At 39.9% G+C, this 14,177-nt stretch overlaps 1 protein-coding gene across 1 annotated transcript in view; it reads right to left on the bottom strand.

Moving 5' to 3' along the window:
• APOLTP (apolipoprotein lipid transfer particle homolog) overlaps positions 1-14,177 on the bottom strand; it is a 1,141,779-nt gene that overhangs the window by 856,640 nt on the left and 270,962 nt on the right. The window contains exons 11-12 of the mRNA XM_086941409.1: positions 10,565-10,723; positions 5,761-5,879 (exon numbers count right to left, since the gene is read on the bottom strand). Coding sequence (XP_086797535.1) covers positions 5,761-5,879; positions 10,565-10,723 — 278 coding nt within the window. The remainder of the gene's footprint in view (positions 1-5,760; positions 5,880-10,564; positions 10,724-14,177) is intronic.

The following is a 14,177-nucleotide window of genomic DNA, read 5'->3' as shown; positions in this document are numbered from 1 at the left end:
CCTTTTAATAACCTGTGGGGTTTTGTGAACTTCTGGAGTGAAGAAGACTGAAGATGAGGAACATTTCCATCTCTGCGGAGATGGAAATATTGGAAGAATCCATTTTTGATCTACCAACAACTTTCAGAGGAGAAGAAAGCAGGACAACCTTGGATAAAAAGGAAAATCAATAAAACCTAAGTTTTTGAAAGACGCCCTCTTGGGAGAATCCTTTGTGCATCTCTGGCTACCGACAGGACAGGTTGAAAGGAACAATGGTCTAAGGGAGGCCTAACAGGTCCTCTGGTAGCCGATGCTACTAATTAATGAGCCTAGATTAAATCAAAACTAACACTTTCACAGGGAGTCCAAGCGGGATTCTGGAAGCAATATATGCTGGGACACAAGGTTCTTGGAATGACATCACATTTATTAACAGCATTCAATTATTTACGGTAATAGTTCTGGCGCTCACACAAAACAAGTGAAAGTGGGTGAAGTGAAAAGTGCTTAGTGACATTTAAAATTTACATCGCATTGACAACAGCATTCAAAACTCCAATCTAATCAATTACACTGGAGGAGTTTTGGTTGTAAGGTCGATGGCGTTTCGGTCTTATTAATTAAAGATCATCATCAGGACGAGAGTGTGAGCAAACAGAATTTGGAATGCCACAAGGGTCGCTGCAGGCAGTGCGGCTGGACCCGGCTGTGGGAATCTTGTCACGGAGGGCACACGTTATACAGCAACCCGGTAAGAGTCCGGGTACCTGGAATTAATTATTCTGGAATGGCCAGAGGAACAATTTGAGAGCCGGGATTAGTCAGGATCCTGAAGAGTAAATCTTCCGTGTCCGTGTTCATTTGCGAGTGAATCCGCACCGTCCGCAGCGACACTTGTGGCATTCCAAATTCTACTTGCTCACACTCTCGTACTTTCACTTGTTTTGTGTGAGCACCAGATCTATTACAGTAAATAATTTAATATATTGCTTACAGGGCCCGCTTGGACTCCCTGTGAAAGTGTTCCTTTTGATTTAATCTATGCTCTTTAATTAGTAGCCTAGGCTACCCGAGGACCTGTTAGGCCTCCCTTAGACCATTGTTCCTTTCAACCTCAAATACTTCCCCTGGTCTTACTACTGGGGTCCCCTTGTTCTTTATACATATACTGACAGGACATGGCATCTAATGGCCAAGCTGTTGGATCTAGAAATTGGGAGCAATACACAGCAAGCAAGTCATCAGACTAATAAATTAAACATGTCTTAGACAAGACTAGATAGTTGGACCACATGCACATGTTTTTAGATGAACTGGAGAGAGAAATAAAGACAAGGGAAGGTGCCTGCTTAGGGAATATCCTCGATAACTGCCCAAACCTCTAACGATTTCTGCCAAAAGAGATGTTACATGAGATGCTCCCCTTTGGCCTTTCTTGCAGATAATTGACAAGATTTCTGGATTTGGTGCCATTCTGGTGGTTACTGTATATCTAGGTGGTCATATTGACTGGCTAAGTACAGCAAGGGCTATGAGAGGAGTTAAAAGGACCGATGAGCTAGAATAATAGTTAACAGTTCTGTCCATTTAGAGAAATGAAGAGCCTTCCCTTGGACCAACTTCCCTGAGCCGACAGAGTTAAACAAGTGTTTTCCGAACTGTATGCACTAGCGTCTGGTATTAAAGTAATCTACCTAGAGATGGCTAAGGACACTCTCTCCATCAGGCAAAAGGTACACATACACTATTTTGTCTCTATTTGGATAGAAAGGAAGAACTGTAACTGGATTTTTCAAACTGCCTCTCAGGGGAGACCAGAATCTGAATGTGTGACGGAATACCAACTCCATATGAAACCAAGCCCATTTGACCATCAATAATGCAACTGCCATACCACCATGAAGTCTGATTCGCCAAGAGGCAGGAGCTTCTGAGCGATTCGTGATCTGTATCAGATATAACTTCAGTTTCTAGTTCCTCTCTACCAATGTATTGAAATGCTTGAGCTGAGGTGAGATTATATTTCAACTAGTTTTGAAGAAACCCGTGATTTTCAAGCAAGCCTCACACCCTGAGTATTTCCTTTATGCTTTTTCCAATTAAGCTTCATGGACTTACCACTCTTCCATGTAAGGATTGATCAATCTCCACACCTCATTTTACCAGGGGATCTATAATGTAAGAAAGCATCATTGGGGAGGCTTGAGTCCAAATGAGACAGCCACAGACTGGAGCTGGTAGGATTAAACTACAAATCGAAGAAACCGCAGGTGAATTGGAATGTGATCATAGGCGTCTTCTAGACCCAGTGCTGCTAAGAAGTTACCTGGTAATACTAAAGGCAAAACATTTTTCAACATATCCATTTTTATCTTTGTATTAGAATGTATTAATTCCAACTTTTAAATCTACTATGAGGCGAAAATCTCTTAAATATGTTCAATCCCCTGCTCTTTGTCTTTTTCATGACCATGAATAAATACCTTCTTTCTTAAGACCCTGGAGTTTGGAAAGCATTTCTTCAGGCTTCAAATTGTCCAAATGGAATAAAGCTGTCTGAGCCCCAATGTACTTAGCCAATAAGAGAGCTTTGTTCTGTATCCTTCTTCGACAATGTCCAGAACCCATTGATCTGAGACTAAAAGAATCCATAAGTTGACAAATTGAGATTCATCCACCTACTAGAAGTACAGAAGTCTCTTGATGCCCAGTATAGTTAAGATCTGGGTTACTTTGTGGGAGAAAATGAAGGTAGAGTTCTGAAACAACCCCTGAAGTAGTTTTGCCTTTTTCAATATTTTTCATCATATGAGCCATGGGAAAATCAAAAAGCTTTGCTAGAGTGACACAAGGGGCAATAAGTTCTCTTTTTTTAGCTTTATATTTTACAGTGACTGGTACATTTTCAAACCAGATTCCTCAGCTGTAAAAAAAGAAATGTTGCCTGGAAAAGAACAATTTAAGCAGTGGAGATTCATGAACTCCCTCTGTCTTCCAATTTTACATACGTGCTTACTGCAGAAGCCAAAGAAGATGCTTTCAAGTGATCAAAAGATATATTCAAAATAATTTTACCGCTATCGCTTTAGAAGTCAGCAGATCAGCAAAATCGTCTTAATTCTACATGATTAAAGACAGTTACTGGACATCCTTGACTATAGATGGTGATGTAGCATAGGCACAGTGCATGGCTAGGGTCAACCAACATATGTTTTTGTGCTTCATAAGTTCATCCACATTGTTTGTAAGCAGGTGTAGTTTCTTCCTCCATCGATGAGGACTTACATGAACTTTTAGTCATGAGAGTCTTCTTGAACTGACTGATGCATAAGAAATCTGCATCTTCCAGATCATACAAAGCTGGAAAGGAACATTCGAATTGTTACTCTATCCAGTTATGTCTGCTTCCTTTGTTATGGGATCTTTAATCACTTGGTGAATGGGAAGGAGAGGAAATGTGTCTTCATGGAACCAGTGAAATAAACCTCCAGCGGCTGATTGAGGAGGTTCATTCTCCAGAAACACCAGGCTGTCTCAGAGATAATCACATATCTCTCCTAAGTCCTTGCCAGTTGGATCACTGCTGCATAGGTCTTGCGGGTCAGAGGTTGCTGATGAATAAGCTGTGTCTTTTAGGACTCCTTCCAAATTGGCAGAGGGTAACATTTCTGTTACGGTCTCTTTCTTAAGGGCTTTTAGATTTTCTTATAGATCTACTTCACACAAACCTTCAGTCAAAACTGCAGGGTGAGCAGGAACTTCTGAAGCATCACATACGGAAGAGTCTACTTGATCATCTTGATCTTAATCAGAAATGCCCTCGGTAAGACAAGCCCTATGCTCCCTTTTCTGAGAGTGCTCTCATAGCATATGGCACACAAAAATATAAGCAGGGAAATGTGCTCCATTTAATAGTCAGCAGGAGATCTTAACATAGAATCATCAACAAATCTAAGTTATGAAGAAATAAAAGAATATCAACAAAAGTAATAAATGAGATCTTCCTAAAAAAAAGAAAAAAAGAAAAGAAAAACTGTAAGATGAATGGTTGTTTTTGAAGCATCGAAGTCAAAGGAAAAAGGTCCTGCTTTTTCTTTTTTAAATTAATGCCAATCCTTCAATCTGTAAACATGAGACTTTAAAACACCTCACAGAAAAGAGCAGAACAAGGCTTCTACTGAAGATGAACAAACCAGGCGAGAGAGGAAAAATACTCACCTTCCTGACAATGTGAGGTGTACAAGGACTACAAAATATGAACACCAGCAAGGTGCTGCCTCATCTTTCTGTACTTACTGCAGAACACGCTCTATGGACTGGGGGTCCCCTTGCCACCATCCTTGCTCCTTTATTTGCTTTCCTTCACTCTCTTCAGCTACTCTGCGCCAATGAGGATGAAGTTTGGTTAAAAGTAACATGATTGAGATAGAGAACTGTCTGCATAGAGCAAACCAAAAGGACTGGCACTCTCACCACCCCCCACCCTCCCCAGACATGGGTACATTGGGTGAGAGGGGCACCTGATTATGTCTTTCTTGGCCCTAGGCAGATGGGGCCACTGGGGACAGATAACTGGAGTCCCTATACGCTAAGAAACATGTTGGGAGGGCACGCCACACACGGCCTTCCCTGAATCCACAATTTTTATAATCTTCTTGCACTGACTCCTTGGAACTCCCCAGGGTTCTAAAACCTCCCAGCAGTGAAGCACTACTCACTCTGTTGTTCCAGGGAAACAAACTTCCTTCTGCATTGTCTGAGCCCCCGGTGGACTGTTTTGGATGACTGTGGTCTACTTTTGTGCATGGTGACCCATTCTAGCCACCAGGATGAGTCTCTTCAGGTCACCTGGAATGTACGCACCCTACCACATATGGGACCTTTCATTTTTTATTTTCAGAAGTCCTGTAATTGCTACCACAGTATCTCCTGAATGATGTGGCCAGCCAATCGGGTACCACCCCTCCACTTCGAATGGGCCAATCACTGAATATCTAGATGTCTCTAACTTTTTTGTCAGTGTTAACCCCTTCACAACCTCATAGGGCATCTTTAAACATGAATGTCTCTACAACGGCTGAACAAACTTCCACCAAGTTACAAAAAGCATGCTTTCTAAGTAAAGTCTAAACTTTTTGATAGACTTGGTGTAATTCCTTTCAGCAGTTTTTTTCTATATAGAGAGCAATGTTTCCTATGAGAACTAACATTGAAATTACACTTTTGGGATAACCTTTACTCAGCCTCTCTAAATGGATCAGCGTGAAGCTTTCCATGAAAAAGCCAAAGTGGATTAACTTTTTATTGCAAAGTTTGTGCAGATTCGTCAAACAGCTCAAAAGGTATTACAGAAATATATCATATTTTTTAATATGGAAACTTTGACCATACTTTAAGTCCACAGTGGTGACCGTGACCTGATATTATGTGATCCTGAATATGCATGTCTTTACCTTAGAGTGAGATTCCAATTGGCTATTTATACGCAGCAAATCAAGTTTTGCCTTTTAAAGAGTAAATAAAAAGCTGCTGCCTCTTCAGCATCATGTGTTTTGACCAGCAAACTTAGGAAACCACCTTACCGACCTCCCATTAGATAATTTGGATTATCTGATTGTCTAATTTGATAGTGTTGTATGTTTTGATTGAATAGTCACTATTTATGGAAAAGACAAGCATTCCTCTTGTGGGCCATAACACCAATAACATCTTAGACTTGCCCAACATACATATAATTTACATGGTCAATACATTATCAAATAGCACAACTTAACTTACCTCCAGTAGGTTGATGGCATGACCCATTGCATGGACCGTCAAATTAGCCATAGCTGATCGTGGGATAAATGATGCTGGAGTAAACACCAATGATCCCTCTATGTTGGCACCACCAGTCTCTGAAACACCAGAACATAAAATTAACATACCACATCACCAAGAGAGAGTGACACCGATGACCAAAGATTTTTCTGACAGATAGGAAACTTGCAGCAACAAAAAGTTGGAACGTATGGAATTATAATTTACTCATATCTCACAAAGTCAAACTGAGGCCCAGTTTATGCATATATAAGTAAAACACAGTTTTGCAATGCATTCTATTGTTGCGGGCATTATGGATTGTGATATTGAAATAACACATAATATAATATAAACATAAGATAAAATAATGCATGATACTTAACAGAATATAAAATGAAAATTTCAAATAATCATTATACAGTAGGTGCACTAAGCAGCGTGCCAAGCACAATCAATATAATTATTTTTCACAAAAAGTAATGGTTTGTGATGACCATTCAATGCTTTTATTTAATTTGCTACACAATAGCAACCACCTCAAATTGAAGCACTCTGGATGTGTTTAAGATGTGGTGCTTTGACTGGGAAACACAAATATTAAGATCAAAAACGTTGCACATTTGAAAACATTCTAAGTTAACACATTTTTCTAACCGTGCAAATACATATTGAAGCATTGTGTACATTATGCACATACAGGGCTGAAGTTCCAAAAAACATGGTAGCATAGTTGTGAATGCAAAGCGCATTTTCATTGTCTGCAAAAAACTGATTCACCATGGGGCAACTCAGGTAAGGACAGGACCAGTCGTCAATTGCAGATGAAGAGCTTGCAATTTTGGCAAGCTCCTCCACATATATCATAGGAGCGGGCATGCCCGTCCTGCTCTCTAATCAGCCAAGTGGATATGGCTAAGGTTCCTGCTCAGGTGAGTAGGCTCCTGAGCTTTTACCCATGGTACCATTGGAAGGACCATACATATTCATGCTTACACTTACATTTCTACCCCTGAGTTAACCCCTCCCATGCTCGGGATGAAACCGTTCCGTCACGAGCCTCGGGTGGGCTGTGCTGGTGATGGAACGGTTCCGTCACGGCCCGCTCGCGCGCTTGCGCGGCGCAAATTCCGCGCCTGCGCTGACATTCTAAAGAGCGGGCGGAGCCGTGACGGAACCGTTCCGTCACAAGCACAGCTCACCTGCGGGCCTTGACGGAGCGGTTCCGTCACGAGCATGGGATCGCCGCGCGGCCCCGCCTCCCCCTTAGCGCTGCGGCGGAATAGCCGCCGCAGCGAAGGGGTTAAGGGTGTCAATTGATTTGTGTACTGCACCATTAATACATTTGAATGACGGGTGAGGAACGTGTTTTGCAATGGGACAGAAACATTTATGTCCAGCCTTGCATTGTTCCTTCCCATGCAGCAACCATTCTTCTAGTCAGGACTGTTGTAAGGGAGCAGGATTGATACATCCCATTTTGTATCCACCAACATTCTTTTTGATTATTAACATGTGGTAAATGCTCTCACACAGTGAGGAAAGTGGGTGGAAGTCACCATTTAGATTTATTTTTTTATTCAATGAAGAGTTTTTGTAAGTTCCAAAACAATAACTCCTAAGGTTTTGATCAGATGAAATAAGCAAGAGAGAACTATAAAATCTTCATTGTTTGTCCAAAAGTTTACATCGATGTTGTCAGTTAAATAATCATTTTAGCAAGGATTATATTTTTTTTCTAAAATATAGTCTGTGGGTTTTGAATAAAAGTTTAAACCATGGGAGGTCCAGGTCCTGGGTATTTAGTTAGAGAGAACCAATGCCAGAGGAATACTGTTATATATTTTTTAATAACAGCCATTCAATGCCCTTAATCAGGGGTACTTGGCATTATAAACGATGAGGATGAGTTGTATACTTGTCAGCTTAAAGCATATGAGATTAGCTGCACTACTTATGATGTTTAAATGTTGTAAATGGGGGATGAGTATACTATCTGGTTGTGAGAAAACGGAGTCTTGCTAAGTAAGTAAGTAAGTAAGTGTTTTATTTGCATAATTAACTAAAATCATTGCAATTCGTACAGGCACTGGTTAAAAATTAAAAAGCACTAATCAAATTCTAATGAAAACAGTGAGCACGTAAAAAAGGATACATTTGTTTTGGAAATTAGAGTTCATTCTTGGTCACCTAGTGGTAACAAAAGGTTAATTTCAAACATAAATTTTACAAAGCGAGTAGCCATCTGAGATGAGTCGCCCCTCATGAATAATTCTAGTGCTTCTTGACATGTCCTGATGTTAAGAGAAAGCCAAATCGGACAAATCCAAAAAGTTTGTAGGGCAAGTAAGCATCTACAGATGCACAAGATGTGAATTAGGTTTTCTTCCTCTTGTTTGCAGAAGCGGCATTGTGTGGGGGCAGCTTTTTATATCCTTGTCCAAATTTATACGCCATCAGTGGAATTAAGCCAAAATGTAATCTCATTAATTGGTGTTTTACCTGTGGTTTCATAGGTGATGAGAGATAGAGCAGTAGTGTTTTTGGAGCATAGAGTTTAGAAGCCCAACTGCCGTGAAAGAGCTTTAACACTGATTGTGCATCATGTTCATAGGACAGTATTTTTGCTTGTTTAGTCAGAAGTTTGGATATCGTCTCTATAGGTAACGAAATTATCCATATATCCTGGGCCTTTAATGTTTCCAAGCAAGACTTGCTAAGAATCGCTGGCATTTATGTGAAGTATTGACTTAATATAATATATAATGCTTCGGATATTCAGGATTAGGGGCTTTATCACCAATAAGGAAATTACCTAGATATTACCATTGTTACTATACTGCGAAAATTGATATACGGCACGGAGTACATATAAGTATTGACTTGGGAGCCAAAAAATAAGTATGGGTAATTTGTAGCTATACTGCAATCAATAGGGGAGCTTTGCGTAATATAAGTAACTTTGGAGCCGCTACAATAAGCAGGGGTAACTTGAAGCCAAGAGAAATTTACATGGGCACGGTGCATAAAAGAGTGAACACTATTTGCATAATAGATGGGAAGTTCTGTAGAATAAGTAGGATATGTGAGTAGGATACAATATAAGCTTTGAACACTCCAAGATGGCGGCAAAGTACTTGGGTGCGGAGGAGAACAGAATCGAGGTAAGATTGGGGTTGCGCTAGATTAGTTAGAATACCTGGCACAGTATATTTTGAGCGGGTAGGGTGACTTATGGATTGGTCTTTTTCACACTAGGTTTGTGGCGGAGAAGGAATGGTGTGGTAGCAGGCAGGGGTGTGGATAATTGGATTGAATACCAGGACCCGGATTCTAATGGGTAGGTTTTAAAAAACTGTGAATTACGTGCTTTCAATAGTTTGAATGGAAGCTGATTTATAGATTTGGATAAAGTGGATGACCTTGTTTACTTACAGAAATTTAGGAGTGTCTATTAAGACGGATTTTGGACGACTGAATATATTGTTATACACACCGCGTCCTAATACTAAAATTTTAAGGTAAGAGGTGTACACGGCGTGGGGCAGATATTTGATCAGTGTTTGATGACATGGTCTATAGTGGCTGATTTGAACATCATTTATGTTCCTTTGAGCACAGATTGGGATGGTTATTTATCCACTGCTTGCAAGGCATGAAGCAATAGACTGGTGGCTGAGAATACCTGCTGAGAGGTAGGACAGCAATTTGAAATATTATAATTTCCGAACAAATATGCTGCACAATTCTGACTTTGCCTGAGCTGTTGAGTTTTAATAGGATTCCTTTATTCTATTACTTCATATTAGGAACTCAATAGCAACACAATTGAGGTAACTACATCTATGGATGTGGTTTTACTTTCTTTTCACATGGGTTATTTAAATATAAGAACACTGGGGTCTCAATCGAAACTTAGTAACACATGGTCACAAAGCACTGAAACAATAACGTTTAATGGATGGTTTGAGTACCAAGCAATGTGAAGATAATCATAAAAGTGATATAATTTGACTTATTGTGTCCATAACAAAATGTATGTGTTCTATCAAGCATTAAGAATATGTGTGTAGGGACATCATGAATGTATCATGGACTTTGTTATCAGTATGTGCACAGGGTTGTGTTGATACTAAGGGCTCAGGTGATTGTACGGAGCATTCTGAAAATGTGATTGTAAATAGAGAAATTTGTGTTATTTCCAGCCCTGAGGAAGCCGGTGGATTTTTGTATCCCACGGCAAAACGCGTTGGCATAAGGGATTGGAATTGGTAGAATAAACAGAAAACAAGGACCATCAAGAGCCCAATGGATTGTTGTTGTATTTTCTTTATATGAATATTGTCTAAATAGACTGTGATAAGTGGTGTACTACGAGCATTATTCACATATTTATTTATTCATTTAAGAGTTTTTGTAAGTTCCAAAATAATAACTCCTAAGGTTTTCATCAGAAGAAATAAGCAAGAGAGAACTATCAAATCTCCATTCTTTGTCTAAAAGTTTACATCAATGTTGTCAGTTAAATAATCATTTTAGTAAGGATAATATTTTTTTCTGAAATCAAGTCTGTAGGTTTTGAATAAAAGTTGAAACCATTTTGATAGGTTCATCACATGGAGTTATGAGGTTGTAATGACACGAGGTCTGATTCAATTCATATCACGGACATAAGGGTTGCATATCCATGCCACTCTGTGGAATAATTTTAATCTAGGACACTTTACAAATATGCAATTAAAGGAAAAATCAATATATCAAGAAAAACAGCTTGTTTTTGTACCTGAGCGGAAGGTGACATCTGAATATGAGGAATATTTCCAAGTTTCCCAGTCAAACTCTTTACTTAATATTTCATCTGGAAGAGAATCTCGAATATGCTGTTTCATTGGGTCATCAGATTCTAAGAGCTGTGACAAATGACTCCATACAAATGAACCCACTGGAAAAAGAAACAGAAAGTAACACTGCAAATTATGTGTCAATTCCATCCTTCAACTGAATATCAAGAAATCAGAGATTGCATCGATGTCTCACTAGGAAGCTGGCAACTGAAATATTTTTTGTGAAATAGTTTTGACTACAACTAAAGAGCCAAGAAGAAATTCTAAACATAACTATGCATCATGTGGCCATGCTAACTTCGAAAGAAAAAGACTTAGGAGTGTATTCATAAAGGAAAGAGTAACTGTACATATCATGAATGTGCTTGGGATTCACATAAGTTCCATGATTGCAAATGGAAATGTATGAATGTAATAGATTTCATGGGTACACTGAAGCCTATAGCTTTGAAAAATAATCTGCCGGTTTGAAGTTACATTCAAGATGCTAATATTTTTGTTTCATTTTCTTACCAGAAAATATCTGTACATGTGAAAATAACTTTCCTGGCACACCACAGAGATTTGTAGTATTTCCCATCTTTTCCCACCCAAAACCACATTAAATGTTCCTAGTAGATTTATGCATTTTTCAAGGGTGGAAAAAGTCAGGCAAAATGAATCTGAGCTTGTGTAATTATTTCAATTATATTGAATGTACTCGAACAACAAGGGAGAAAGGGTAAATCAGATTACTCTCAGACCCCTTGGGATAATTTATCAAAAACAACTAAAGAGTATCTCCAACTATAATACAAATAGAACACAAAAAGGTAGAAGGAGTGAGACAACCTATCATCACCCCCACCACCGGTAAGTGCACTAAACAAACATTGACTGTGTCAAAATCAAAGTTGTGTATTCACAGTGAGGAAAAAGGAACCCTCAGGCACCCACACAAGGTAGGTAGCCAATTGTCCTCATTGGGTTCCAGTTTTTAGTATGTGCAATGATACAGAACATTAAGTGCAAATTAAAATGAGTATAGACCACTCCCTCAACCAAAACTTTTAATAGAGGGGTGATTTGAACTCAGTTAAAAACAAAGTGAAAAAATCGGACACATGAGGGTTGTGTCAATTTGAACCCAATGACCTAAAAAACGGTCGACATGTTTCAGGTTATGAGTCGTATTCGACTCGGCATTCCTCAGGACCAATAGTTTATTCTCACCTAGATGGAGGCACACCCTAAGGAACCTACTCAAACTAGGAGGAAAATTATTTTCTATTGAAAAGCGATTACCAACTTGGAACCGCTGCACTGGAAAACTCAGGTGCACACCTTCTAATCTCTGAGGGTTAAGGAATTCGGTTTACATTCCAACCGGCTTCCTAAGCACAAGGAAAGGGAAGCCTTCACCTCAGGATTAGGTTGATCCTGTTACCCGCTTCCTGGACATGCGGTGGGGGAAAAACCTTCACGTCAGCATTATATGGCTGACGACTCCCCGCATGTCCACCTAGACTCTACTCTTCCGCGGCCCGTATTATTTTGAATGACCACACCCGCCCCTATCCTCTCCCTTTTCCTACCCACAACCATATGACTTAGAAACATCTGCCATTCTTTACATTTTCAGTCATAAGTGAAATTTACAGTTAGACATGACAAGAGTCATCTTTCCATCAATCTGATTTGCTCATTTCTGATTGGAAACACCTCTTTCTTTAGTTGCCGTTTAGGCACATTGATTTTTTTGAGAATTGGCATCATGCTTGTCGTTTAAACTAAACCAGGTAGAACAATTTCCGATTACCTTTAAACGACATGAATTTCCAATTTTAGCAAGCCTAGGCCATTTCGTTTAGGAAGTATGAAACAAACATTTGGTGACACAATAAAATAATTTTCGGGTGGACCATTCCGGAAGAAGCAGCACCAGTTTCCGATTATATTATAACCTGATTGCTTGCAAATAGATGTGCCCATCTAAAATGAAAATAAAAATGGAAGTTCAAAAAAGAACTGTTGCAAGATGCTTCACATGAAACTGGATGTAAGAAAGGGAATAGAGGCACAAAATGGTTCTATTGTGATAGTTGAGTCTAGCCATGACATAGATGTTTAACACAGAGGCAAACAAAAGAAAAGAACTAAGCATCCTGATCTAAAACAGCTCTTGGTCACTACTAACATTTCGGGTAGAAATGAGAAGTCATAATGAATCAGACTGTATACGTTCTTCATCAAAGATGCAGATTTATGGCACATTCCAGTGGAGGAAGGACGAAGTATGATGTACCACAGAAGCAAACCATGTTGAGTCAGACCCTTAGGATCTTGACCGTGTTGTGGGGATACCTAACAAGTGCACACGTTTCTAAGGTAACGAGGAACAATGTGTTTCCAGCACACATGAAGAAAATAACTTCATGAATTTAAAAAGAATGGGGGAGTATCATAGCTTTCTGAGGAACTCTCCTATAACTTCTATAGGTGTAGACTGAATGGGTCTCAGGGTTAATAACGGAAGTCAAGAGGATAAAAAAGAGGTTATCCAATTGAGATCCACATAATAGATTCCAGACTTAAAGAGTTATTTGAAAAGTATGAATAGCAGCTTAAAGATCCAAATAGGATGAGTGTTTTAGCATCAACATTACCCACCTTAAGGCTGAGACAGTCAAATACCACTAAAGTTACACACTCATTGGAAGCATATGAAGGCATAGTCCAGGGGGGTTAGTAAACTCTTGATGGTCACTACCAATAGCACACAGGAGTCAAAATCCCCAAAATGGTTTGACAGGGAATGTTCATGAACCTTGCTCCATTTGAAGGTAGCCTTGAAGCAGTCCCCGAGGGATGGGCAACTGATTAGAAATTGCAGGCAAGCCTATATGGCCGCCCAAAAGGATTATAGATACAAGTTACAGGAGGTTGCCTTGGAATAGCTTTGTCAAGCCTGTGACACAGGGGATAGTGGCCTTTTTTGGAGTGTTGTAAACAGGCCTTATTTCTCAGAGGATACTGGCCTGCTTTTATGCCACAACATCTCAGAGCTACAGTGGGTGGCTCATTTTGAAGGTGTCTATTACCATGAGGACGGGGTGGGATGCACAACCCCTGGGACACCGGCCAAAACTGGCAACGGAGTGTCTTCACCTTAGATGAAATGCAAGATGGAATCCTTGCCCTGACCAGAAACAAGGCCCCCAGTATACCCCCAGATTTATTCGAGGCTAATATTGAGGTTTGGGCCCGCTATTAACGCAGGTTTTAAATGTTGCTGCACAGGAGGGGTTGCACCCCTCGTGGTCTACTGCCGTGAACGTCCCAATACAAAGAGAACCCACAATGCTATTGGCCAATCTCAATCTTGGATGCCACAGTCAAGGTTTTAGGGAGGGCCGTTTCAAATAGGCTGTCTGACTCGGTGGGAGATAATAACTTCTTAATTGATGTCCAATATGGATTTAGGGAAGGGAGGTCGACAGCCGACCAATGCCTCGACCTCCATCTAATTATCCATAAAGACACAGTGGCTCGATCTGAATCCTTACATTTTAC

Source organism: Lissotriton vulgaris, chromosome 10, assembly GCF_964263255.1.
Source record: "Lissotriton vulgaris chromosome 10, aLisVul1.2, whole genome shotgun sequence".
Classification (NCBI taxonomy): Eukaryota; Metazoa; Chordata; class Amphibia; order Caudata; family Salamandridae; genus Lissotriton; species Lissotriton vulgaris.
Note: the sequence above shows the minus strand (reverse complement) of the source record. Positions and strands in the feature narration are given on the sequence as shown.